This window comes from Pleurodeles waltl, chromosome 3_1 (genome assembly GCF_031143425.1).
Source record: "Pleurodeles waltl isolate 20211129_DDA chromosome 3_1, aPleWal1.hap1.20221129, whole genome shotgun sequence".
In the NCBI taxonomy this organism is placed as follows: Eukaryota; Metazoa; Chordata; class Amphibia; order Caudata; family Salamandridae; genus Pleurodeles; species Pleurodeles waltl.
This window is the reverse complement of record NC_090440.1, coordinates 1,479,340,255-1,479,366,434: the sequence shown is the minus strand read 5'-3', so window position 1 is coordinate 1,479,366,434 and position 26,180 is coordinate 1,479,340,255. Positions and strand designations below refer to the sequence as shown.

General features: G+C 43.9%; 1 protein-coding gene across 1 annotated transcript in view; it reads right to left on the bottom strand.

Moving 5' to 3' along the window:
* Positions 1-1,172: 1,172 nt before the first annotated feature.
* The window catches only part of HNMT (histamine N-methyltransferase), a 141,524-nt gene continuing 116,516 nt past the window's right edge, over positions 1,173-26,180 (bottom strand). Inside the window, exon 7 of the mRNA XM_069225079.1 lies at positions 1,173-8,380. Within this exon, the coding sequence (XP_069081180.1) occupies positions 8,025-8,380 (356 nt within the window). The 3' untranslated portion in view covers positions 1,173-8,024. The remainder of the gene's footprint in view (positions 8,381-26,180) is intronic.

Here is a 26,180-nt window from a genome sequence, read left to right as displayed (position 1 = left end):
AACAACAACATGTCAGAGCCTGCTCCTGCGTTAAGTGGGTGGAACCAATTTGCCACCAAGTGTGCACATCTTTGTGCATCCTCTGCATCCTTTCCAGGGGTGGGGATCAGTTGAACGAAGCAAAGAGGCTGGAAAATCTGCAGCCTCATCCACAAACCCCGCTAAAAGAAATCCCAAGGTGAAAGTAAGACTGCTCTTGGAGATGAGATTAGGGAGGTTTTTTATAATGTTTTGGCATTTGCTGGGTACTTGGCAGGGGCAAAGATAGGAAAACATGGTCTCACCACAAGGTTTTTCATTTCGTAGGCTGGTTAGAGTTTGTTGTAAACTGGCATGATGAAGTTAAGTATATCGGCTCATTCATCACATGAACTAATAATCTCCCATTTTAATGAAAATTTCAAATGAACATAAAGTTCTGTGATTTTATAAAGGAAGTTAGCCAGACGATTCATGGATCTGTATGGCTATGAATCTATTAGGTGGCATGTAATATCATCATAAGTAATGTTTTGGTTGAGTAAAGTTCTGATTTAGAGTTTGGTGGAAAGTGCACTTCATCTTTGTGGGGATAGAGTACTTGCCCCACCAAACTCATTAAAAAGTTGGCAGACTGAAAGAATGTTGATGACTGAGCAGATTCAGGCTCCATCGTGATAAACTCCTCCCATGCCTCTTTTAATAGAAGGTGGTTGAATGGCTATTTTTGCTGTCCATTAGAACAGTAGAAGAAACATAAATACCCCTACACAATGGAAGAAAACAATTTGGGCGTTTTTTTGAAAAATTTAAAAATTTGAAAAATGTAAAAGTTTGACATCTGGCTTTTATACTTGATGGAGCACTCTGGCAAAACTTTACAATTTGATTTAGGAACAACTGTGACTGCAGATCCTGCCAATTTTAAGAACTGTCTGTGGGGCTGTCAGACAACTCTATATTTGGTCAGTAGAGAACCCTTGGGATGGTGGGGGCAACACCCGCTGCTATCGCAGCGAAGCACCCTCCATCCGCCAACCCCAAAATCAGCCATTGCAGAAATGCAGAAATGTATGTGATTCAGCTATAAAAGGATACATGTCAAAACAGTTGGTAGTGTATATATGTGCTTATCTAAAGATGATGCTGAAACATACTTAAACCTACCTTGTATGAAATTACTCAGATCATTTAGGGCTCAAAACTGCAATTGCATTTTATTGTATACTTGAATTAGTATTACTCAGAGTTAAATCAATAGTTCAACACATATTTAACATGTATTCATTATTTCAATTATTCATGCACTTTGATAACCCAAGCATAGTCATGGAATTTTACATACAATTGTTATAATCAACTACAAATGGAACTTTTTACAGATAGATAGGTTGGGTACAATGAGGTACAAATATAGCACTAATTGTACAACATGATAAGTATACATAATGAATTACAAATGGAACTTTTTACAGAGATAGGTTGGGTACAAACATAGTACTAATTGTACAACATGATAAATATACATAATCTTCAACATGATAAATCCAACTCGGCATCAGCACAGTTTTTTTTTGTGAGATTAATCTATGCTCAAAGAAAAACTCATTCCCTTGTCCTTCCTTTACATATCCACAAGTGATTTGCTTTTTTAATAAACATAAACCTTCAGGGATCTTCCTTGATAAGGGAGGGGATTAATTCAATTTGCATTTTAACTTACGAAACCAACAACTTATTTAGAGCATGCAGGTCAGATCCCAATTCCCAAGGTAAAAAAATCCACCAGCTATAGTTTGTTACGAAGGCTGGAGGAGGATGGTCAATTTTCTTTTCTACACAGAAATATTCAAGTGTCTGGAAGACCCAGACTAAATCTATTCCGAAAGAACTATAAGATCAGTATCACCTGTCACACGTACAGCGCAAATGCAGCCTAGTGGTCGATGCATAAATGGAGAGTTATTGGATGACGCAGAATCTTCACACTCTTAATCTATAGATCAACAGGTAATGGAGAGGATGTTATCTATGTCTGAGCAACTGGGGAAATTGTAGAAACCATTTCTTACTGCTTGTCAACAAATATAGTAGGGGGAAAGTAATACGCTTGATGGTAGGAATTAACAAGCAGGAGAATCTGCACCACATGCTTTATGGACATCTTGGGAATGAGAGGAAATAAAGGCAAAGCACTGATAGAAAACTGGGTCACTGAACTGTTAGGACATCCATTTGCCAAGCGTTTAAATTATGATTTCTGGAATAATGTTTACAGATTCACTTAGAATGTAGAGAACTAAATAAATAATTTTAAGTAACTGGGCAGAGGAGTAGTCTTGAGGGAATTCAAAAGAGCTACCCTCAGATATAGAAACATCCAGCAAATCCCAAGAAAAATACTTTCATACCACAATTACTTAACTACCCTGTGGAGGTGATCCATCACTACATTATTCATTATGTAGATTTGAACAGGTGACACAGATGATAGGTATGTCTTCCCAAGACAAAGAAGACAGATATCAAAAATACATCTGAATAATTTAGAACCAGGAGGAGTAATAGGTTGCTGTGTTCTCTTGAAAGATCAGTAGAACTCTTGATGGGATTATACACCTAATTTTGATGTAGATCTCAGGCTAGTCTCAACCCTGGTCTCTGGCTTTAGCTGTTTAGTGTAATTGGCACTGGTATTGACACTGAGATAATCACCCATCATATCCTACAGTACTAAACTCTTGGTAATATTGATGCTGTCAGTACAGAGTACTATCCTGTTGGTGCCATGATAAACTATGGCACACCCACCTTGCAAGACCCTCAGTAACAGCCTATTCCTACAGGACCACATGCATATGATATACTTCCACCTGACCAGCTCCCCTGTGAGATTCAGCCCCGGCCTGTGCCAGAATATGAGGTCTGCACCAGCTCAATGATGCTAGTCATAAGGTGGGAAGAAGAGGGACATCGCACAGTAAATAATCTAGCCAGGGTTCAGCATCCAATCACATGTTTAGCAGGGCTTAGATATGAGCAGATGAGAACGTTTCATAACAGAACACAGGGTAAGATTTTCCAAACATATGCAAAGCCAGTGGTAACCGTGTAACCTCAAATAAATGCTTAGTCTTGGAAGTCCATGCAAACACCAGTAAGTCAATTGCCCAACAAAGTAGAACTAAAGGACACAACACACTGTTGGTGTGAGGGAACACAAGACACATTTCACCCTTAGGTGTAGGGTAGGAAAAAAGACAGCCTCAAGATGAGAAGACATCAGTGTATAGGATTCCCCAAAGAGGAGCTAACATTTTAAAAAACAGAGCACATTAACACAATGGTGACTAACGATAAGATAAGTAAGAGCCAATTGCCTGGATACTAATATAGCTCATACAAGTAATGACTGTGATAATGAATAGAATCAAGGCAGTGATACATCTTATAAAGGACTACTTGACTTCAGTTGTGCCACATGTGTACTGTCACAGTGCTGAGCCATAGACAAAGATGGCCATATTTTGCACAGGGGGACATTAATGTGGGCAGCAATACTGTTGATTGGTGACACTGTCCTCTCTCTCGATCTTCGCCTACCCCCTAAAGAGTCCTGTTACCTAAGGGAGCAAAAATGATCAGCCCAAACCTCTCCCATCATTGTGTGGTGTCAGTAAGTGATTGCGAAAATAGTTCAAAAACATTTCCTATATGGATAAACAACATAGGAATGGCAATTCTAAGATCTTCTAGGCACTGGGTTGAGGAACACATTATATCAGCAATCTTACTGGCTTGCCATAAATGTTCTGTTATGGTTCAAACTCTGTGTGGCCCCAATGTCTCTGTGTCTTTAGATTCAGTGTCAACATTCAGATACACTTCATGGACGGGCTGAAGTCTATAATCTTTTAAAATAATATTTTGTATGGCACCATTGAAAATGTCAATGAAAAATATTTTTTTACAGGTTAAATTAGTCTTTTGTGTTTGCGATTCTGTGCCTGTGTGTGGTGTGTGTGTGTGTAGGTATGTGCATGCACACACATGCACCATGTGATCAAGTTAAAAATGTAGGATACAAACTCTGCTCATACAGACCTTTCTTTTGTCTACTAGGGCGGTTATTTCCGGCTTCCCACTCCAAACCACACATTGTATTAACTGACATAACTCACTATCTAGTTCCAGCCATTCCAAGATGGCCGACGATGTTTTTAGTCCATTGTTTGTTTTGACTACCAGCCACGAGGCTATTGGAGTAATGCTCGTTCTAGTCTATTATATCTCTGTTCACAAAGATGGCCGCCGTAATTTTGCTTGAGTCCTTCTTTTATTTCTGAGACCTGTTCCCGGAGCGTAGTCCTTCTACAGTTTTGACCACCCGCTCCCATTTTTGCAGGGAAAACTTCTCTTTAAAAGACTCGCACTGAGTCGGGAAGTTGTCTTTTCGGGAGAGCACGTCAGGGTAGGTTCCCCTGCAGACTGCCGTCATCCACAAAGTAAGTGACCTCGCGTTTGTGTGTTTATTGGTTTTTTCAGTTACTTATTTACTCTGGGGACGTATATTGAGCTCAACTAATGACATCTCTCAAAGTATTAACAGACTTAGGTCGGGGTAATCCCTTAATATTCTATGGATAACCACGCTTTGCCAGTGTGTTTTTGCCTTTGTAAATCACCACGCAGACTATTACACTCTGCTACAGTACTCACCAAGCCTTTTTAGAAATATTTTCTGTTGTAAAACTGTTTTATTCCTCCCAGTTTTCCTTCAACAAATGTCATAAATGCTAGTGACGAGTCTGTGTATGAATTTCCAAGTGACATGGACTAATAATGTGCTTGATGTTCATAATCAATTTAACCAACCGACCTCTAGTAGTGAATGTGACTGTTTTGGTTCTGATTGATTACACTGCATTCATGGTGTCTGCTTTACCACTTAATTAGTAGTTACCGCTTTCGGCATGCTACTTCCCAAGGGGCCCCCCATGTACCAAGGGATGGTAAGCATATTGTCTTATTATGTTTTTACACAACTGGTTACTACACACTGTTGTGTCACGGGTGTCCTTCCTTATTTTTCCGTGTGTTTTGATCAAAATGATTTGTTTGTATTTTTCTAGGGCGACCATTAGAGGTTTCTGACAATTAGTGAACTTCAATGTAAGTGACTATATGATTTGTTTGACATTTTTGCTAACTTTCGGTAATATAGACAGGAGAAGTCTTATTATGTATTGGTCCTGAAGAAGCGTCATAGGATCTTGTTAGACCACTGTACGCGAAACATGTTGACCATGTCCTAGGAGCCCGACGATAATCTCCTTAAGCTCCAGCACCATGCTGAAAGTGGTTGAGCATTATTCCTCATTTTACACTTTCCTTCTGTTTTTAATCTTGGTCCCGGTCTTATTCCATTGATTAATTAAATTGACTCGCCCCTATTAAGACTGGGAACCAATTTTCGCTTTCACTCTCCTGCCAGGATTAGCGCCTGACCGCAACACCAGGTCTTGTAGTGTCCGCTACCACGGCTGCTACCTAAAAAATCTCCGGCAAAGAGCCCCCTTACGGGGAGCATGTCAGACATTGCAGCGCCGGTCTGACGAGGAGCTACCCGATGATGAAGCATGACATCCTCTCGGATGTGTGAGGGCTCTTGCTCCTGAACTTTAATGTTCCCCTAGTGATTATATTTTTCCATTTGGAACAGTGTACACCTTTTTTGTATGTTCAGTTAATTGGGAGACCGTACACTGGACCAACTAATCTCCCAGTCCCTCCCTTTGTTGATACAAACTCTGCTCTTCAGGTGTCAATGTCACATACATTGCAATAGGGCAATATTTCTTTATTTTCCAATTGCCAATCATGTCATATGTTAAACCACTTGTTAGAGGCAAGGTAGGTATAGATATAATAAAAGCTCAAATTTAAATAAACCTGCAGACAGGCGGCTTTTACAAAAGTAATGGAAAAGGTTATTTATCCATGTGACATTTACCATGACATTTAAATTAAAATACACATTCAATAAGGCTTGCCCATTTGCCAATTCCCCATAGGGCAATTTCACTAAATTCTCCAACCCAGTTGTCATTACCTTTATCAAGCTGTGTCTGACAAATTAGGGAAAAGGAGTAAAACACGGAAGGCCAATTTTAATGTTGTGGTCTGTTGACTTTCACACGTCGCTGCCCCACATTAAAAAACATGTCTGGTTTGTTTTGGTGAAACATCATCTCACAGAATTGAACTTAACACCAACAACATTGACTATAACAAACACAATATTTAGGGGCCCAACTACACACATTGAACACATTAGCTCAGATTACACCATTTACATCTAACCTGCAGTTAGCCTAATCCGGTTTCTAGACTTCACTATGAGCCTTTTCTTCTATTATGGTACTTATCACTAGACAAATGCTAGCATGCACAATAGCATATAGTGATGAATTCCCAGATCTACATTTGTATGTTGAAAGAGTATAGTATGTTCTCTTTTATACTCCGGACAAGGGCACAGAGTAAAGGTTACTGTCAAATAATAAAATTAACGTGGACAGAAATTTATTTTTTAGTCAGTTATGCTTGTCATTAAAAGTTATTATCCTCCTTGAATTGCCACCTATTTGGGAAAGACAAGGTATGTGAAAACATTTTTTATTCTTTAAATTAAAAGGGATCATTCCTAGTTCTTTGCAAATTCGGCGACGGATGTATTAAGAATGGATTTTGTAAAAGTCAGAAATTGCACACCAACTTTTACCAATTCTAATTTTGAAAACGGACTAATTTAACAATAGGTCGCTACACAAAATCAGAATTTGTAGTATGCTACGATCCTTCCTATCTCAATGATATGCATGAAGTAGGTCACAAATTGCTACTCACTACAATTGGCTCCAATCACAGGGACGGTGGCCTGCTGGGTCAGCAGATCACCATGCCTGTAAGTGCTTTTGAACAAGGCATTTTTTAAAGGAACTGTTTTTCTAAAAGTAAAATGGGATGCATTTAAAAAAAAGGAAACTTTTGCAAACATTTTAGTGAGTAAACAGCAGTAGCACTGCTCCTATAAAATGTGTTTCTTAAAAATTCACAAAGGAGAAGGGGTCTCATGGATACCCCTTCCTATTTGAGAATCGGCTATCACTACCTTACAGTAATCCATAAAATATTATTATTTTGCTCCCAGAATTTTGGTCACAAAACAATAATACCTCACTCTGCGAATAGTTATTTGGAATGGGGTGCCTAGTCACGACCCTTCCATTCAGTAATTTGTTATGTAGTCGCAAACCCAAATTTTGATTCATAAAGTGTAACAGAAATGCATTTTGGGTCTGACACATGCCAAAATTCCATTTGGCGATCACAAAAGTTTACAGCTGGGCGAACTGAACTCTTTGCAACCACAAAATACCTTAGCAAATAAGGCCTTTGGATTAATAATACTGGCCCCATAATTTATGATGCCATGTGGTACAGTATCGCAATTACTGCACCTTTTTAAGTTTGATCATTTGTACTCACCAGCTGCTCAATTATGGCACCATTTCAAGTTTTGAGTATCAGAATGAAGAATAACACTAATAGGGCAGTTTATCATATGTTTCTGGGTTCACAAACCTGAAATGTTTAGCGTTTTGCCACACAATTTGGGCTCAACTTATTCTGCCACAAAATGTGCTGGCAAAACCATCAGAGAGTTGAAAGAGCATGCCAGATAAAATCCTCTTGTTTGTGGACAAATTGTGATTTGCTATAAGTTTAGAATACGCTCCAAGGAATTTGATTATATTTGAAATGGTCAAAAATGCAATAAAGCATTTTAGAAGGAGCAACAAATGTCATTTACCTGTCGATTTTTACTGTTGATTCCATTTCTTTTAACAAAGAAATGTTACCTTGGAAATCCCTTTATGTTCTGTGGGATCACTGCCTTGAAAACGTAGAACTTGCATTGCTTTCAATTGTGCTAGAAATGCATTGTGAAAAAGCAATGCAGATCTCCAGTGTGTGTGTTGTTATAGCTCAATCACAATAGCAGCAAGGTTGTTATTGAATAACACTTTTCCATCTTTCTTGTGACTACAACCTGGTAACTTTAGATCATTCAGTATTTGAGCTACTAGTTCAGGTGGAGCTGTTTTACAAAATTGATCTGTCTCTGTCAGAAAGTCCATTAGAAGTTCACCATTTCTGTTCCCTTGGATAAAGCATTCTGAAATGTCCATATCAGAAGGTAGATCATAGTGTTCATATTTAACCCCTTGTGCATCTAGAAGTTTCTTTATGTCCCACGAAGTGATCAGCAAACTCATGTCGCCAACAGCCAAGTGCTGGCTATGCTTTTTCCACAAAGTGTCCCATCCACTGCTTCCTGTGAAAATAATCATATATCGTCATTCACAATAAAGGAGAGTTTGGCAATAGTAGCCCTGGTAGGGACTCAATAACATGGATAGTTTCATGAGGACCAAAAGCTGCGGAACATGATGTTCTTATTAGAGTCACTGCTGTTTTTACATTTCATAATAATGCTCTGTTGAAAAAAAACACGGGTCCTGTTCATGCGGGATAACATACGTGCTGAGATCTCTACACCCTTAAATTCCCACCAATGCCTGAGTGGAAGTCTCTACCCAGATGGTATTCATCATATATGAGTAGAATATCCACCAAACAGAAGAGTTTATGGGTCTACACCCCTTTACCTAAAAGACTGGAAATGCATATCACTGAAATTAAGAGTGTAAAGTTACTAATAGTAACTTAACAACCAAATTATATTAGTAAACAAATATATGGAGATCTCCATAGCACAGAAGGAATCTCCAACTGAGAATGGAAAAGAATCGGGCAACAGCATTCCCCTGATCTAAATCACACACACACCTCACAAACACTAACCTTGGAAAGGAGAAAAATGGGGGCTTCCTTTTGGACTTCTTTACTTTACACAGTGCTATAGCCTCCTTTATGCAGCCTACACCAATCAAGAGGAATAGGAATATCATTCAGGAGGAGACAGACCTTGTAGTTACCTTTTTGCTGATCACTTAAGGGAAATACATAGTCTACTCCCATATATCCTTAGTGAAGAGGAAACAATTACCGTGTGACAGCAGTTGCCAAACTCTATCAAGGTATTAGGGTTGAAGGTATGCAATATATGCAACCTCAAAAAGAAGTGGCACAATGAGAGGTGATGTGGTAGGAGACGTTTTACAGGGTACAGACAGCATAGTCAGAAACAAATCCTGTACTTTCATATCACACCCTTTGATTAATGTATTCTTGTCACCATGTACTCTGAACTGCCTGTGGCCTGTCTGCTCCTGGAACATTCAACATAAATCTGAGAAATACTCCAATCCCCACGACCTTTACACTATGTTACAACTCTCCACTCATGTCACACTCTGGGCACTCATCTCACACAGCTTATTCACACTTAGGTTTATCCTCCTTTTCAGATTGTAAGTTGATTATACTTAACTTCACACACTCTAGCATTCTTTTACATAGTTCCTATATCAATGCATTGATAGTAACTGGTATAGAAATAGCCTCTAGTGTAGCAGGTCGGCAAATAGGTCACATCTCAATTCATCCGTGTCATCCACACATTTATGTTACACTGATATCGATTACATTAAGACACTTAACAAAATTGAATGTCTTGTTCATACCACATTACTGATACTAATGCATCTTTATTATATATTTTAAGACAAAATACACACAGACATGATTATGTTGTAATTTAATAGACCTTAAAATTAAAAGTGCTCCTCCATATCAAGTCACAATCTAATTGGAAGGTCCTGTGCTGTTAGCAATCTGCCACCTGCCACCACCAACTCTGTTTCTTCAACCACAGAGCCTGCTATGTGTTCTCTACGATCAACTACAATAACCATATTTCAATATGGATCAATGCCACAACCATAATATAACCCCCATGTGCAGTATGTGTCAAGTTAATTATCCAATGAGGAAACCTACATAGCTAATCTGTGTTCTTATGTCACAAACAACATCATTTCATTGTGCAGCTTCATTGGTAAGTATATGTCTATTATCACCCACTGTAAGCACCCATGTGTCCATTGCATGCAACTGTTGGGTGATAATTTTTCTATCAGAGTACTTAACAGTCTCTAACAACTTTATCTCATTAGCAATGATCCTGGACATGTGTATACTATTGTTTATGAACTAGTTATTACTATTTTTCAAATGTACACCGATACTCATTGTGTACAGGTATTTTCTAACTTGGAACATGTCTCCTTCCACATCTTCAGTGTACAAAGGCTCCTGGTGTTCACTCTATGTCCTATCCATCAGATGACACAAAGAAACATCCTGCAAGTTCAGGCCCTACTTTCTGTTGGACAGGTACTTCTGTGACCTCACACAGGCACTATTATCCCCATTATTATAGCATATTTTTACCATTTCTTTATTCTAACTAATGATTATCCACTGATCAGTTTCTCTAAAAATGAAAATTCTTATATGTATGTAACTTTTTCAACCTTGATACCATTTATGTCACGTCAAAGTCAACCTCAGTCCACTGTCACATTTCTGAAATGTATCTTCACTTTTTTCACTAGTTGCTGATTCTCAGCAAACATGTCATCCTTCCTCTTGGAGGGCCTAGGTTTAGCAGCTGGTACCTAGGTGTCTGTACACAAAGGAAACACCTGTGGTTGGAGAGAATAAGGCACTGTTATATCTCATTTGTATTGGTATATATTAACCTCAAAGTAACAAGGTATTATATTTATGCTACAGTGCCATCTCTTGCTTTCAGATATTCCACAACACCTCTGTTTTAGACATACGCACAATCTGTAATGTCAAACCTACTATACAGATTATGTGAGAAAAGTTGGCTGATTGCAGAAGCCCCCTAACTCTTTGCCTCCATTGTTCACTTTTTGCTGGTGTTTTCCTGACTCTGATGGTGCCCTGGGTACTGCTAACCAGTTCCAGGGCCTGTGCTCTGTGTAAAATGTGTATTAAAATTAGGTTAATTATAACTGGCTATGTCAACATACCTGTAAGTCCCTATTATATGGTGAGGCACGTAGATTTAGGGACCAAAGAATAGGTAGTGCCCCCATAGGAGAACAGCTGGTTTGACTAGGGTCATTTTAAAGGCAGGCATGCCTTGCTGGCTGCTTTTAAATGAAAGTTACATGCAAGTTCGACTTTGGAATACATTCAAAGTCTTAAACTACCTTACTTTTACATGTATATACCCACAAGGTGTGCCCTAGGTGCCCCCATGATTGGGTGCAATGTATCTATAAGCAGGGACCTTATTAATAATGTTTTATAAGCCACATTTGCTTTCCTCTCATTGCGGTGAATAGGCTCCATAGGCTAAAATGGACAGACTTTATTTTAATTAACACAGTCTCCAAAGGAGCTAGATATGGCACAGTTGGTCTCAAATTGATGGTCATAATAAACACAACAAGCTGCCATTGTTGGATTTAATATAACTAGTTCAGGGAAATAGTTTTAGAACTCTTCCTAAAAGTTACCAGTTTCAGCTCTGTAGTACCCTTCTCTGTTTGGCCAGCCTCTAGTAGCCTGGCCAGGCTGCCTTGATAAGGTGTGAAGTGGCCTGGGCTGAATACAGGGGAAGAGTCTGGGGGAGGGGATCTGCCTCAGCAGATGGTGTAACAGGATGGGGAGAGAGCAGTCAAACTGGTCTTCTAACGAGGGAAGGACATTTGGAGTAGCCCAGGACCTCCACCATTGCCTGTAAACCGAGACAACCAAGTACCCTAAGGAGAGGGCAGGAGAGGGGTGTGTTAAAGATTTTTAGCCACCCCAGCAAGACCTAACATCCAAAATTCAGTTTCTGCCATTTTGGATTTTTAGGGAATGTTGCGCCATCGTATTGATTTTTGCCACACTTGCCAGGAAGTGGACATCCAACGGGATAGTGGCTTGCCTGTGATTGGACAGTCCCCCCACCCCCAGCATTCCACCCCAGGAGCAAGGATAATTATGGCAGAGTTGCACCCACACCTCAGGTCCCTAACAAGGAACAACATCAGAAGAAGGTCTTCCCTGCTTGACCCCTGACCTGCACCTGGACACTGCATTCTGCAGGACTGCAACAGCTGCATATTTGAGCTTCACTAAAAGGACCTTGCCTGTCTTCAACTAGTTCAAGAAGGGACTCCCTGCTTGTTACAGGTGACAAATAGCTAACCAGAGTCCCCTGCATCAAAACTTGAAGGAACTGACCAGCTGCTAGTGTTCATTTCTGGATTTTAATCAGGTGCAGTATGGGAGTTGGAGTCCTAATCCTCAAGGGGCAACTCAGAGCTTCTGGAACCTTGGAGTGAGTTGTGGACTCCTAAAGGACCTTCTAAGACCTACTAGAAGAAGATCCAGACGTTTGGGAAAAAGCTCCATAAAGGGACCGACCGGCCGTGGTGAGTCAAGCTGGCTTACCTCAACCGCCACCGGGCCTGACTTGCAGGTTTGTCCCGCTGAAAAGCTCTGGAGCCCGATACTTCCAGGATTTCAGCGGGGACTCCTGGAAAGGTAATCTGATGATCTTGCATTGAAATTGGGTTGCTGTGGAGGGTGGACCCGTGTCTAAAAGAAAAAGCTCCAAACAACTCACAAAGTGCAAAAGTGAAAAGTTGACCGGGACTTCCTGCACAGCGTATCCGAGGTGGAGTCCAGGGATGTTGGATCAAAATTCAGCTTTGGCCTGATGAAGATTTCCATCCAGAAAAATTGTCTGAATGTAGAATTCTTCACCGAAGTCTCCTGCGACGCGTATCTGAAGAGGGATCTAGGGAGGTCGGATCGTATTGGTGATTTCGTCCAGCTGAAGAAAATCTTCAAGAAAAAGACTGAGGCCCTCATCCCGAGTGTGGCGGTCTCAAGACTGCCACACTCGCGATGCCGGTCCAACAGACGCAGATCCCTATTATGACTGTGGCAGATGTGCCACGGTCCGACCACCAGCACTGCCAGGTTGCCACCTGTTGACAGCCTGGTGGTCTTGACGGTCGCAATCCGCCAGGGCAGCACTGCAAGCAGCGCTGCCCTGGGGATTAGAGTCCCCTTTCCACTAGCTTTTGCATGGCGGTCTCACAGCCATGCAAAGGTTGGCGGAAAGGGGGCGTTGAGGGCCCCATGGGGCAGTGAAATGCCCAACGGGTGCTGTCGCACCTGACGCACCACAACATTGCCTCTGGCTCGATTACGAGCCGGTGGCAATGTTGTGGTGAGTTTTTGGCTGGGCCAGTGGGCAGAAACGCTGTTTTCACCTGCTGGCCCAGCAGAAAACTCCTAATAGGGTGGGCAAAAGAACTCCATTACTGGCGGTCTTTTGCCTGCAGTGGCTTTGGCGGTCCTGTGAAAGGACAGCCGAAGTCGTAATGAGGCCCTATGTCCCAAGGTAAACTTTTGACCGAGGCCTACGGCTTGTGTAGCCGAGCAGGGCTCGATCCCAGTCGGCCTTAAACTTTGACTTTGCCCCAGTCTAGTGCGACCAGATGGGCGCTTTTAGTTTCTATGTGCTAGAAAACATTAAGGCCCTCATTACGAGCCTGGCGGTCTGTGACCGCCAGGCTCGCGGTTGGCGGGAGCACCGCCGACAGCCCGGCGGTGCCCCGCAGGGCATTCTGACCGCGGCGCTTTGGCCGCGGTCAGTGCAGGAAAACCGGCGGTCTCCCGCCGGTTTTCCGCTGCCCGATGGAATCCTCCAAGGCGGCGCAGCTTGCTGCGCCGCCGAGGGGATTCCGACCCCCCCTACTGCCGTCCAGTTCCCGGCGGTCCGCCCGCCGGGAACCGGATGGCGGTAGGGGGGGTCGCGGGGCCCCTGGGGGCCCCTGCAGTGCCCATGCCACTGGCATGGGCACTGCAGGGGCCCCAGTAAGAGGGCCCCTAAATGTATTTCACTGTCTGCTGCGCAGACAGTGAAATACGCGACGGGTGCAACTGCACCCGTCGCACAGCTTCCACTCCGCCGGCTCGATTCCGAGCCGGCTTCATCGTGGAAGCCTCTTTCCCGCTGGGCTGGCGGGCGGCCTGAAGGCGGCCGCCCGCCAGCCCAGCGGGAATGTCAGAATTACCACCGCGGTCTTTCGACCGCGGAACGGTAACCTGACGGCGGGACTTTGGCGGGCGGCCTCCGCCGCCCGCCAAGGTCATAATGAGGGCCTAATTCTGTAAAAATTTATGTTTACGGTTCTCCTTATCCAATTTTAATCGTTTTGGTGTCATTTTAAAGATAAAAATAAACTCTATTTATTAAAATTCGTGTTGGATTTTTATTGTGTTTTGCATTTTACTTATATACTGTTTTGTGATTTTAAATGCTGTACACAGTTGTCTCCTAAATTAAGCCTTGTCACTCATTGCCAAGCTACCAAGGGTTGAGTTGGATTTAATTTATTGAGACCTAACTGGACCTAGTAGGGGTTAGAGGCCTATTGCTAAGTGTAGGTATCTACCTGCCCTTAGCAATAATCCACTTTACCACAGATTACCATTGTATTTTCCCTGCTGGGAATTAAGAGCCTGGAGATGATACCATATGTCCATAGGCAGAAGATGGTATGCTTTTTTGTGGGAATAAGGCCTATGCTCTTACAAGTTGTTTTGTCTGCAGCTCCACAACTGAAGAGGAGGAATAGACTGTTAGTCCTATCCAGGAGAACAATGCCCTCCTGGGCAACTCCTACACATTGTAAATCCCAGGAAACAACTACAAAGCTATGGATGCTTATCCTGTCTATGTAAGACTCTTTGAAACGCAGCCCTCAACCTACAGGTACTCAGCTGACTCCCTTCTACCCATCAGGCGGAGGGCTGAAGGTTGATGCACAGACTGTGCCTTGCAGAACATTAAGAAATGTCTCCAACACAGGATGAAGTTGCACTAGAAATATCCATGTGTGTCCAGGGAGAATGATTCAAGGTGCCATGATTGTATGGACAAATTACACAGATGTCTGTGTCAAGCTGAAGGGACAAGTCATGCTTCTCAGTCATTTTGGGCAACACATCAACATGCGTGGCCCACCCAACCTCATCCAAATCTCAAATCCCCCTACAAACTCATGCTACAATGAAAACATCAATAGGGGCCTGGAATTGCACAGCTGGAACAAAGGCAATCCCTCTGCCATGCCTGCATGGACAACAACCATCACCATCATGAACAATTTACCCTCCACTCATTGACCCATCCATACACAACACAGCTATTTTTATAGCACCCATCCCACTGCTGCTTGTGTAGACAGAATCATGTAATTGTTAAATGTTTTAATAAATTTCACTTGAGTTTACTGTGTGATATCTCATGCATACCTGGTTGTAAAGATGAGTGTATGAAAATAATGACTTTTATTATAAACTGTATAAATAACTTTAAAAGTATGCTTCCAATAACACCCTCATATGCAACTACAAGAAGGCCCCACCTGCAAAGGAAAACATTAGACTAGGAAATTCAATCTTTTTCTAAAATTCTTTGAAAAACTAGAAACAAACATTTGTGGTATGGTTTGGGGCAAGGTCAACTGTCTTTGATAGGTGGAGTGGGGGAGGGGTGACTATTACCTGAGTTCATGGATGGAGGAAAATTCAACATGGAGGTCTGTGCAACACATTGGGAATGTCAGTGGTCCAGTCTATATGACATTGTTTTTTAAATATACATTCACAGACAACACTAGACAGTGAGCAAGTTGCCTTCTGGGTGTGTGCACTGCCTGTGCTGGTGGATGCTACCTCACGATTTCCTGTTCTTCTGCCAATCTAGCAGATGAGTTCCTCACTAGCCTTCGCACCCACGGTTCCCCATTTTGTCCATGGATACCCGTTAAAACTTAAGTGAGAGACAATAAAAAAAACATGAGTGCATATGTCCTGTACTTCATGTAATTAAAAAACACCTTTCAATATTACAGTGTTAAATGTGAAAAAGCATGACAGTGCCACATAACCAACTCACCTTTCTAATTGTATGTTATTACCCTAAATGTCAACATTAATAGTGGGTGATTCTGGTTACCAAAGATGCAGATGAAGCTTGTTAATTCCCAAATAATCCTTACTATTTTCTGTAATATATTGAAACAGAAATTCTGAGTGAATGTACGAGATGCCTGGGTGTGCTAAGACAATGCATATGACTTTTATTTTGGCAAAAAGGAATATATACACAATAGGAAGGTCATTGTCTGAATATTGATTGTTACAACATGCATGTGTAGAATGCAGATATATGTTGGATGGCAATGTAATTATACATTGTATGTATAGAACTTTACAATAAGCGTTATATGTGCCTAATTAAAAAAATAATGTGAAAGCCCTTTTTTTCATGTGTGTCTGAAATTACAACATTCACCTATATGCATCTGACATTAGTATGTTAGTCATTGCAATAAATAAAGCCATGTAACAATGTTGAGCTACACATCACAAAAGGACTAGTAAAAGGTTCAGATGTGGCAACATAAAATACTAAAAGTTACATTTATTTAATATAAATACATAATTTAATATACAATTGATTACATTACTAACAATCATTCAAGTACACATTTTAGAGAAAAACATGTAATACTGACAATACGGCCATATACAGACAAATTACATCTAATACAGGATACTACAAAACTTACAATCCACATATAAACATACACTTATTTATTGTAAGGCGTACTGCCTTCCTACTTCTCACGGACCTCCAGATGGACAGGGATAGGTCAAGTTGTGTGATAACCTGACTGTGCAGTAGAATGAGCATAGAAGGAATCTTCAGCCATTTCCAGTGCCTACAATCTTGCCCACATTAAATACCAGGGAGTAAAACAAGCATTTCTAGGAAACAGGGTAACTGTGAATGTTAGAATGATGTTTTCCTTCAGATTCATCTAAATGAAGCACTATTTTAGGAAGACTCAGTAGTGGGGGTCATTCTGACCCTGCCACCGACCACGGGAGCACCGCAAACAGGCTGGCGGTGCTCCCACGAGCATTCTGACCGCGGCGGTTCAGCCGCGGTCAGAAGCGGAAAGTCGGCGGTCTCCCGCCGACTTCCCGCTGCTCGGGGGAATCCTCCATGGTGGCGGAGCATGCTCCGCCGCCATGGGGATTCTGACACCCCCTACCGCCATCCTGTTCCTGGCGGGTCTCCCGCCAGGAACAGGATGGCGGTAGTGGGTGCCGCGGGGCCCCTGGGGGCCCCTGCATTGCCCATGCCAATGGCATGGGCAATGCAGGGGCCCCCGTAAGAGGGCCCCACTGTGTATTTCAGTGTCTGCAATGCAGACACTGAAATACGCAACGGGTGCAAACTGCACCCGTCGCACCCCTGCAACTACACCGGCTCAATTCTGAGCCGGCGTCCTCGTTGCAGGGGCATTTCCTCTGTGCCGGCGGGCGCTCTTTTGCAGAGCGCCCGCGGGCCCAGAGGAAATGTCTGAATGGCCGCCGCGGTCTTTTGACCGCGGTGCGGTCATTTGACCGCGGTGCGGTCATTTGGCGGCTCCCTCCAGGCGGGCGGCGGGAGCCGCCCGCCGGGCTCAGAATGAGCCCCAGTGAGTGCTAATGCAAACCCCTCATGCCAATGAATGAGCAACATGTTTGAATATTACACAAACATATATTCTGGACAAAACAGAACCAATAAAAAAGTTAGTTAAAAGTTGTCACTAGTGAAGGTGCGTTGCATGCAACTAGTGAAGGTGGTCATAAGTGCACCAAAAATATATACAGTATATAATGGCTACATAGACATATATGTTTTAAATGCAGATGTATAATAGTTCTGGGGTGTACTGTCCACAGTTAATGTGTGATCATATAACAATCTGTTGATATTTTGGCCCACAGTACAATTGAAATCAGGTCTTCCTCAGGACAAATGAAAAGGTAGCAACCATTAGAGACAAAAATGAAGTGTTTAATCCCATAATCTGGATGACAAAAGGGCTTTTCAAAGGACCTAACATTTTGTGGCTAAAAAGTTCACCTATGTTTTTCAACTGATGACACTGTTTGCGTGTCATTTATCTGTATATGTACAGTGGGTGTCTGTCAGAGGCCTGAAAGTGTGCCAATAAATATGTGTCAGGGCAAGTCTGCACACTAGAAAATCTAATATTTAGACCCAACAGTAATTGACTGAGTAGATATCCAAAAAGATAAAATATCATTGTCAGGTGAGTTTACCTTCAGTCCTAAATCTGACTGGTGTCCTTAAGTGAATGCTTCAAAAGAACGGGGGACCAAAATTTGCTCTCAGAGAAGGGAGACCTAATACACTGAGCTATTTAACGATTCAAGTTAAAGACTTAACAAATAAATTTTTTTTATCCTTTCCGATATGTCAATGTGTACACTGTGTATATTTCTTGGCACAATTATCACTTCTTTCTGTGTTCATTTAGACTATGCCTTCACCAGGAACACTATTGCCAAGCTTGTATATTGGGTTTACTCAGTTAATAACATGAGGGTTTTGCATTAGCTCTCACTGAGGCACACCAAGACAGTATTGCATGTAAATGAACCCCAAGGAGCACATTTCAAACTGACAGTCAAAACTGCCCAGTGCTGGAGTTCATTTCTGTTCTTATGGTAATCCCAGGATCTTTGGGCATGAACATCCACTGCACTAAAACAAGTGGTTGTGCTCCATAGATCTCGGTCTACACTGATTCATAGGTCCCCATGATTTCCAATTCCTCCTTTGAAAAACTGGATTATTAGCCATATGTGTGATTTCCAAACCAAAATCAAAAGTAGGATGGAGTTTTGAGTGGTGGGCTTGAATTACTGAGAAATGGCTAGCTTCCTTGATGTTGTACCCTATCTGATGCAGTGATTGGAGTGCTTCTTCAACTATAGTATTCTCCACTTCCGCTATTGAGTTTTTCACCTATGTACAGAGGTGGAGAATTTTGTTACCTTGTTGGATTAACTAGGTATACCTAAATAATAAAGGCGAAAACATGGCCGATGTTGTGATAGTCTCCCTAGTGGTACCTGACATACATTTTTAAGGTCATGATATAATATTATACATAAAGTCATGATATAATATTATACATAAACGCGAACCCGAACGCAACCAGTGCCAGGACCCCTGGTCCTGCCACCCGCCACCTCTACACATCAGCAGCACTCATCCCACTCAACCCAGGAAGCAACAACAACTGCAAGCAAGCATCACCAGCTAACACCCACAGTTCTTTCAGCTGCCTCCACTGCCAAACTTACACCACCACCAAGACCTAGGACAGAGCACAACCCACCTGCATCAACACTCCAATCCCGAAAAATCTGAAGTGCATTCTCCTTAACATCCGCTTCCTCCATAAACACGCTACTGAAATCTGGGACCTCCTTCACAGCACCACCCCAGACGTTGCGTTTGTAACTGAGACCTGGACCAACACCACCTCAGGCCCGGACATTGCTATCCCCCAGGGATACAAGATCACCCAGAAAGACCGCCCCAGCTGCCCTGTGGGGGGGGGGGGGGGGGAAATCGCCATTGTCCACAGGTCCAACCACCGCCTGAACACAGCCTGATGGAACACCCCCACTTCAAGCTACACACCAGCCTGACATCCACCATCAGGGGAACACTCATCTGCCCCCCTCCCGGACCATGTACACCCTTTGCCGACTCCATCACGGCCTGCATCTCCGCACAAGCCATCACAACCACCAACTACACCCTACTGGGAGGACTCAACTGCCACCTTGAAAATCTATAAGACCCCCAACACAGCATCCCTCCTAGACAACTACCACAACACAAGACTCCAACAGATCCTGACGGAGACAACACACTCAGCAGGACACACCATCTATCCCATTTTCACCACAGGAACCTCTGCTACCTTTGGTCACACCACAGAACTCACATGGATAGACCATTGATGCATCCATTTTACCTTCAACACTCCCACCGTCATCAGACCCCAACACCAGCCATCACAGAGAAACTGGACAAGAATAACCGACGATCAGCTCACTGCCGCCCTCGCCATCGCACACAATGACAAACCAAACACCGCAGCACGTACCTTCCACAAATGGATTGCTGACTGCACCAACACCATAGCCCCCCTCAAAAAGAACAACATCACCCACGCAAAGAAAGCTAGCTGGTTCATCCCCAAACTCTGAGAATCTGGACGCACTTGTCGCTGAGTCCAAAAAATCCAGAGAAACACCGAATCCACAGAAGCCCATAGCAACTTCAGAGCCACCTCAACCGCACACCACCAACTCATCAGAAACACCAGAAAGAAAGCTAGTCAAGACAGAATCTCCTCACACGCACAGAACAGCAAGGAACTCTTCAGCATCATCAAGGAGTTCGCCCAACCCAACAGTAAAACAACGGACATCCCACCCTCACAAGACCTCTGTGACAGACTCAACACCTACTTCCACAACAAAATCAAGACCATCTACAAAGGTTTCAGCAAGGACAACCTGTGCACAGAACCCCGTCTATCAAAACCCAACACCAGAAAGCCAACAATCACCACCTGGACCCCACTCACCACCGAAGGTTTGCGGAGAACAATGAGATCCATACACTCCAGGGCCCCCACGGACCCATGCCTCCACCACATTCTCAACAGAGCTGCAGACACCATCGCCCCCAAGCTCCACCTCACCATCAACCGCTCACTAGCTGCTGCCACCTTTCCCAATGACTGAAAGACGCTGAGTGTAGGAAAGTACCATCTTGCCTGGCATGTTACCCCCATTTTTACTTGTATGTCTGTTTGTTTTAGCCTGACTCACTGGGATCCTGCTAGCCAGGGCCCCAGTGCTCATAGTTTGTGGCCTGAATGTGTTTGCCTGTGTAGTGACTAACTGTGTCACTGAGGCTCTGCTAATCAGAACCTCAGTGCTTATGCTCTCTCTGCCTTTAGCACTATAGGCTAGTGACCATTTTCACCAATTCTAATTGGCACACTGGAACACCCTTATAATCCCCTAGTATATGGTACCTAGGTACCCAGGGTATTGGGGTTCCAGGAGAACCCTACGGGCTGCAGCATTTCTTTTGCCACCCATAGGAAGCTCAGACAAATCTTACACAGGACTGCCACTGCAGCCTGAGTGAAATAACATCCACGTTATTTCACAGCCATTTTACACTGCACTTAAGTAACTTATAAGTCACCTATATGTCTAACCCTCACTTAGTGAAGGTTAGGTGCAAAGTTACTAAGTGTGAGGCCTAATCCTGCCGGCTTTCTCGACTGTTTCCTGGTGGTGCATGCTCTGGGGGCTGTCTGCCTTCACCCTGCACTGGAAGCCAAAAAGAAATCTCCAGTGGGTCAACGGAATCTTCCCCCTGCTTCAGCAGGAACAAAACTTAAGCGTCACTGGTATTCTGGGACCCCTCTCATCCTGACGAGCGTGTCCCCTGGAACACAGGTGGTGGACCCAAGTGACCCAGACTGACCAGTGGTCCAACTGTCCAAATTTGGAGGAGGTAAGTCCTTGCCTCCCCTCTCCAGACAGTAATCCTGTGTAAACGTAAAGTTCGCACTTCTATAGCGCACTACTCACCCGTTCGGGTCTCAAGAAACTGTACGCATACCGCTGTGGAACCCCTCCTGGCTTTTCCCTGTGAGATGCCCACTCCTGGGCAACCACCAGGGTGAAGCCAGGCATCAGGGGCATTGTAGGGATTTAGCAAGCTATTGCCCAGAGTTACAGAGTGGGACCCATTGATTAGATTAGGCACCGAGGCGAGAATTATCTGGTCCAAGAGAATTGAGCCCAAGACCCACCAAGGCAGGAATTGAACCCTGCTCCTGGGCCAGATCTCTGCATTAGGGTCTGCCGCTCTAACCATTGTGCCACACTTCTCCACTGTGTGCAACGTGAACTGCAGCTGCTAGGGCTTCTGTGCACCTTTGCAAGGAATCCTTTGTGCACAGCACAGCCCAGGTCCCCAGCACTCCGTCCTGCATTGCTTAACACACTGAGTTGACCGCCAGCTTTGTGGGATCCTCTTTTGTAGTGTTGAGACGACCGCCGTGCTCAGTTTTCTTGAACCTGTGTTCAAGTACTTCTGCGGATGCTGCCTTCTTGTGCATGGGCTCTCTGCGTTACTGAGGGCTCCCTCTGTCTCCTCTTCTAAGAGGTGACCTCCTGGTCCTTCCTGGGCCTGGGCAGCACCCTTTTTCTTCAACTGTGATCTTTGCAGCTAGCAAGGCTTGTTTGCGGTCTTTCTCCAAAGAAACAACTCGGCATCCTCCAGCACTCCGTGGGACATCTTCTGTGCCTAGGAAAAGTTCCTGGCATCTTCCGTTGTTGCAGAATCTTCAGCTTCTTCCACCCGGAGGTAGCCATTTTGCACCGTCATTCGGGGTTTAGTGGGCTCCTGCCCCCCCTGACACTTTTGTGACTCTTGGACTTGGTCCCCTTTCTTTACAGGTCTTCAGGTCCAGGAATCCGTCTTCAGTGCTTTGCAGTCTGTTGTGGTCTTTGCAGAATCTCCTATCACAACTTTAGTGTATTTCTGGGGAAGTAGGGTCACTTTACTCCTACTTTTCAGGGTCTCCCTCAGTGTTTTCTTATACTCCCAGCGACCCTCTACACACTACACTAGGCCAGGGGTCCCTAAGTGGTTCGTATTCCACTTTCTTAGTATATGGTTTTGTTGCCCCTAGGCCTATTGCATCCTATAGTATTCTACAGTGTTTGCACTACTTTTCTAACTGTTTACTTAACTGATTTTGGTTTGTGTGTATATTTTGCGTATTTTACGTACCTCCTAAGGGAGTATATCCTCAGAGATATTTTCGGCACATTGTCACTGAAATAAAGTACCTTTATTTTTAGTAACTCTGAGTATTGTGATTCTTATGATATAGTGCTATATGATATAAGTGATTTAGTAGGAGCTTTGCATGTCTCCTAGTTCAGACTAGCTGCTCTGCTATAGCTACCTCTATCAGCCTAAGCTGCTAGAACACTACTAATCTACTAATAAGGGATAACTGGACCTGGCACAAGGTGTAAGTACCATCAGGTACCCACTATAAGCCAGGCCAGCCTCCTACACCGAGATCAGCCCCCTCCTCGGCAGACCCAACTGACCTCAAAAACTTCAGATCCCTCTCCCTACTCCCATTTCCTGCGAAAGTCATCAAAAAAATAGTCAACAGTCAACTCGCCACATTAATAGAAGACCACAATATTCTCAACATCTCCCAATCCGGACTTAGGAAAAACCATAGCACCGAAACAGCTCTCCTGGCCGCAACAGACGACATCCGCTCCCTGATGGACAAGGGAGAGACGGCAGCGCTCATCCTACTAGACCTCTCGGTGGCCATCGCCACAGTCTCCTATCACACCCTGATAAGGAGACTCCACGAAGCCAGCATCAGAGACAAGGCTCTCAAATGGACCTAATCCTTCCTCTCTGGCAAAACTCAATGAGTGAGACTCGCCCCCTTCTTCGTAGACCCCACACCCACCACCTGCAGAGTGCCCCAGGGATCCTCCTTCAGCCCCACATTGTTTAACGTCTACATGGCCCTGCTAGCCACCCTCGTCAGAAGCTACGGAATCAACATCATCTCCTATGCCGACACCCAACTCATCCTCTCCCTCCCCAACGAACCAGAGAAAGCCAGACACAAGTTCCACGAAGGCATGGAAGCAGTCGCCAACTGGATGAGATACAGCTACATTCAACTCAATGCAAACAAGACAGAAGTACTCATCATGGGCCATCACCCCAACGCATGGACCGACCCCTGGTGGCCACCTACCCTCGGAAACCCGCCAACCCCCACCAGCCAAGCCCGCAACCCTGGAATCATCCTGGACTCCAATCTCAGCAAATCAACTCAGTCACCTCCACCTGCTTCCGCACCCTCTGCCTCCTACGCAAGTCATTCAAGTGGATTCCCATCTAACATAGAAAGACCGTCACACACGCCCAGATCACTAGCAGACTGGACTATGGGAACACACTCTATGCCGGAATCAACAAGAAACTCGCCTGCAAAAATTCCAAAACATCCAGAACGGCTCTGCCAGACTGGTCCTCAACCTACCTCGACACTGCCACATCTTGCAACACCTGCACTGGCTTCCCATAGAAAAAAGAATCACCTTCAAGATCCTCACCCATGCACACAAAGCCCTCCACAACATCGGACCAGCCTACCTGAACCAGCTACTCAACTTTAATTTACCCCAAAGGGCCCTATGTTCAGCCCAACTCTCTCTTGCCGAAGGACCCCACATCAGGAAAACCAGAACAGGAGGATGCTCCTTTTCTTACCTTGAAGCAACCGCCTGGAACGCCCTTCCTCTCCACATTAGACAAACCACCTCCCTCCTCAGCTTCACGATGGAACTGAAGACATGGCTTTTTTAATAACCACCTCACTGGTATACGCTACTCTTTCCCCCCTCCCCAAGCGCCCTGAGACCCTAACAGATGAGTAGTTGCGCTTTACAAGCACTGATTGATTGATTGATAAATAGATGCATGTGAATATGAAGATGTATTATTGTCAACATGCATGTGTTATATGTTACTGTCCATACGTTACATGTGTTATCGTGTTAGTCAAAATAGCATGAGTGTGACAATGATAAATGTGTTTATAAAATGTACTATAATAAGTATTTAAGTATTAAGTATATTAGTTTAAGTGAATGGAGTGTTAGTGGATAGATATTGCATTGAGACTTCCAAATTTGGTAGTGGCATCATGATACTAGACCCGTGGTACTTCAGGCTGTTTTATGTGAACGGTGATGTAGTCACTATTCATCATTGGCTCAACACTTTCCAACCACAGTGAGGGAGCAACCAAACCAACAGTTTCTGCTGAAATGTGAGGCAACAAGTCAATCACAGACCTGCATAAACAGACCTGTGTCCCACCCTTGAAAACTGGATGGGGCCGTAGTTCAGGGGTAAGATCTACAAGGAAGCAATGACACATGGCCACGTTATACAACATGCAACAGAATAAAATAATCTTGCATGCTTCTTGTCTGCTCTGTAACACCTCTGTTGAGGCTATGTGGTTAGGCTTCAGAAGAGGGTGAGGAGATGGAAGTTAATGCATATCCATCGTCAACTGTAGCATGAGAATTTAGTCATATGTGGATAACTTGTGAAGGTTGAAGACACTTTATACATGCATGCATTCAGTGTTAGTATTCTGTGTGCTTATTGTGATGAGGTGATGTTAAAAATGACCTTTTGTGATGATGACATTTACTAGGTATGCTTGCAAAGGCAGGTTGAGTAAGTACAGGAAAAGTTACATGAGGGTCCTGGAATCACAATAAATCATTGAGCTTAACACCAAATTGCCCATTGTTCTCAATAGTGATGTGAAGCTAGCAATACATATTGGTTATTAACAGATGTGAATTCCTTATCAATGCCAGCGTCCTGGATAGGAATGGCCCATGGCTGGTCTGATGATTGTGACGTCAATATAGTTCCATTCTGATGTCATTATCTCTCACTCCTTTGATTATTAGTGATTTATATATAAATGAGAGCAGCATTTTTGCTGCTGATGGTGTGCAGAAGCAATGCAAGCTGCAACTGGAGGAGGGGAGCCGGCTGAGGCCGCGGGCCATTAGGGATCCCCCATGTTCTCTAACAACAAGAAGAGGGTGCCCATGTAGTGGCCAGGCCCCCAGGGATGGGGTCCTGGGGCCAATATTGGCCCAGGGAGAGGGGCTGAAACCTTCCTCCCTTTTAAAAATAAGCCTGGACCCAAGAAGATGGGGTTCCTGGTGTCAAAATCGGTCCAGGGAGGTGGATTGCACACACCCTCTCATTATAATAAGGCCAGGCCCCAAGAGATGGGGTCCCCAAAGACAAAATTGCCCTGGAGAGGGGAGCTACTTGCCCCCTGGGGTCCCAGGGACAAACATGCCCCAGGGATGGGGGTAATGACCCCCCTCCCCTCAAAAGTTTGCAGGCCATGGGGGATGGCGTCCACAGGGATGATATTGGCCTGGGGAGGGGACTGTGTGCCCACTAACCAAGGTTGAGTGCCTTTGGAGGGTTGGCCAGAGGGTCAGGCAGCAGGCCAGGCTCTGTTGCCAAACGCCGACCGTGCACAGAGTTGAGT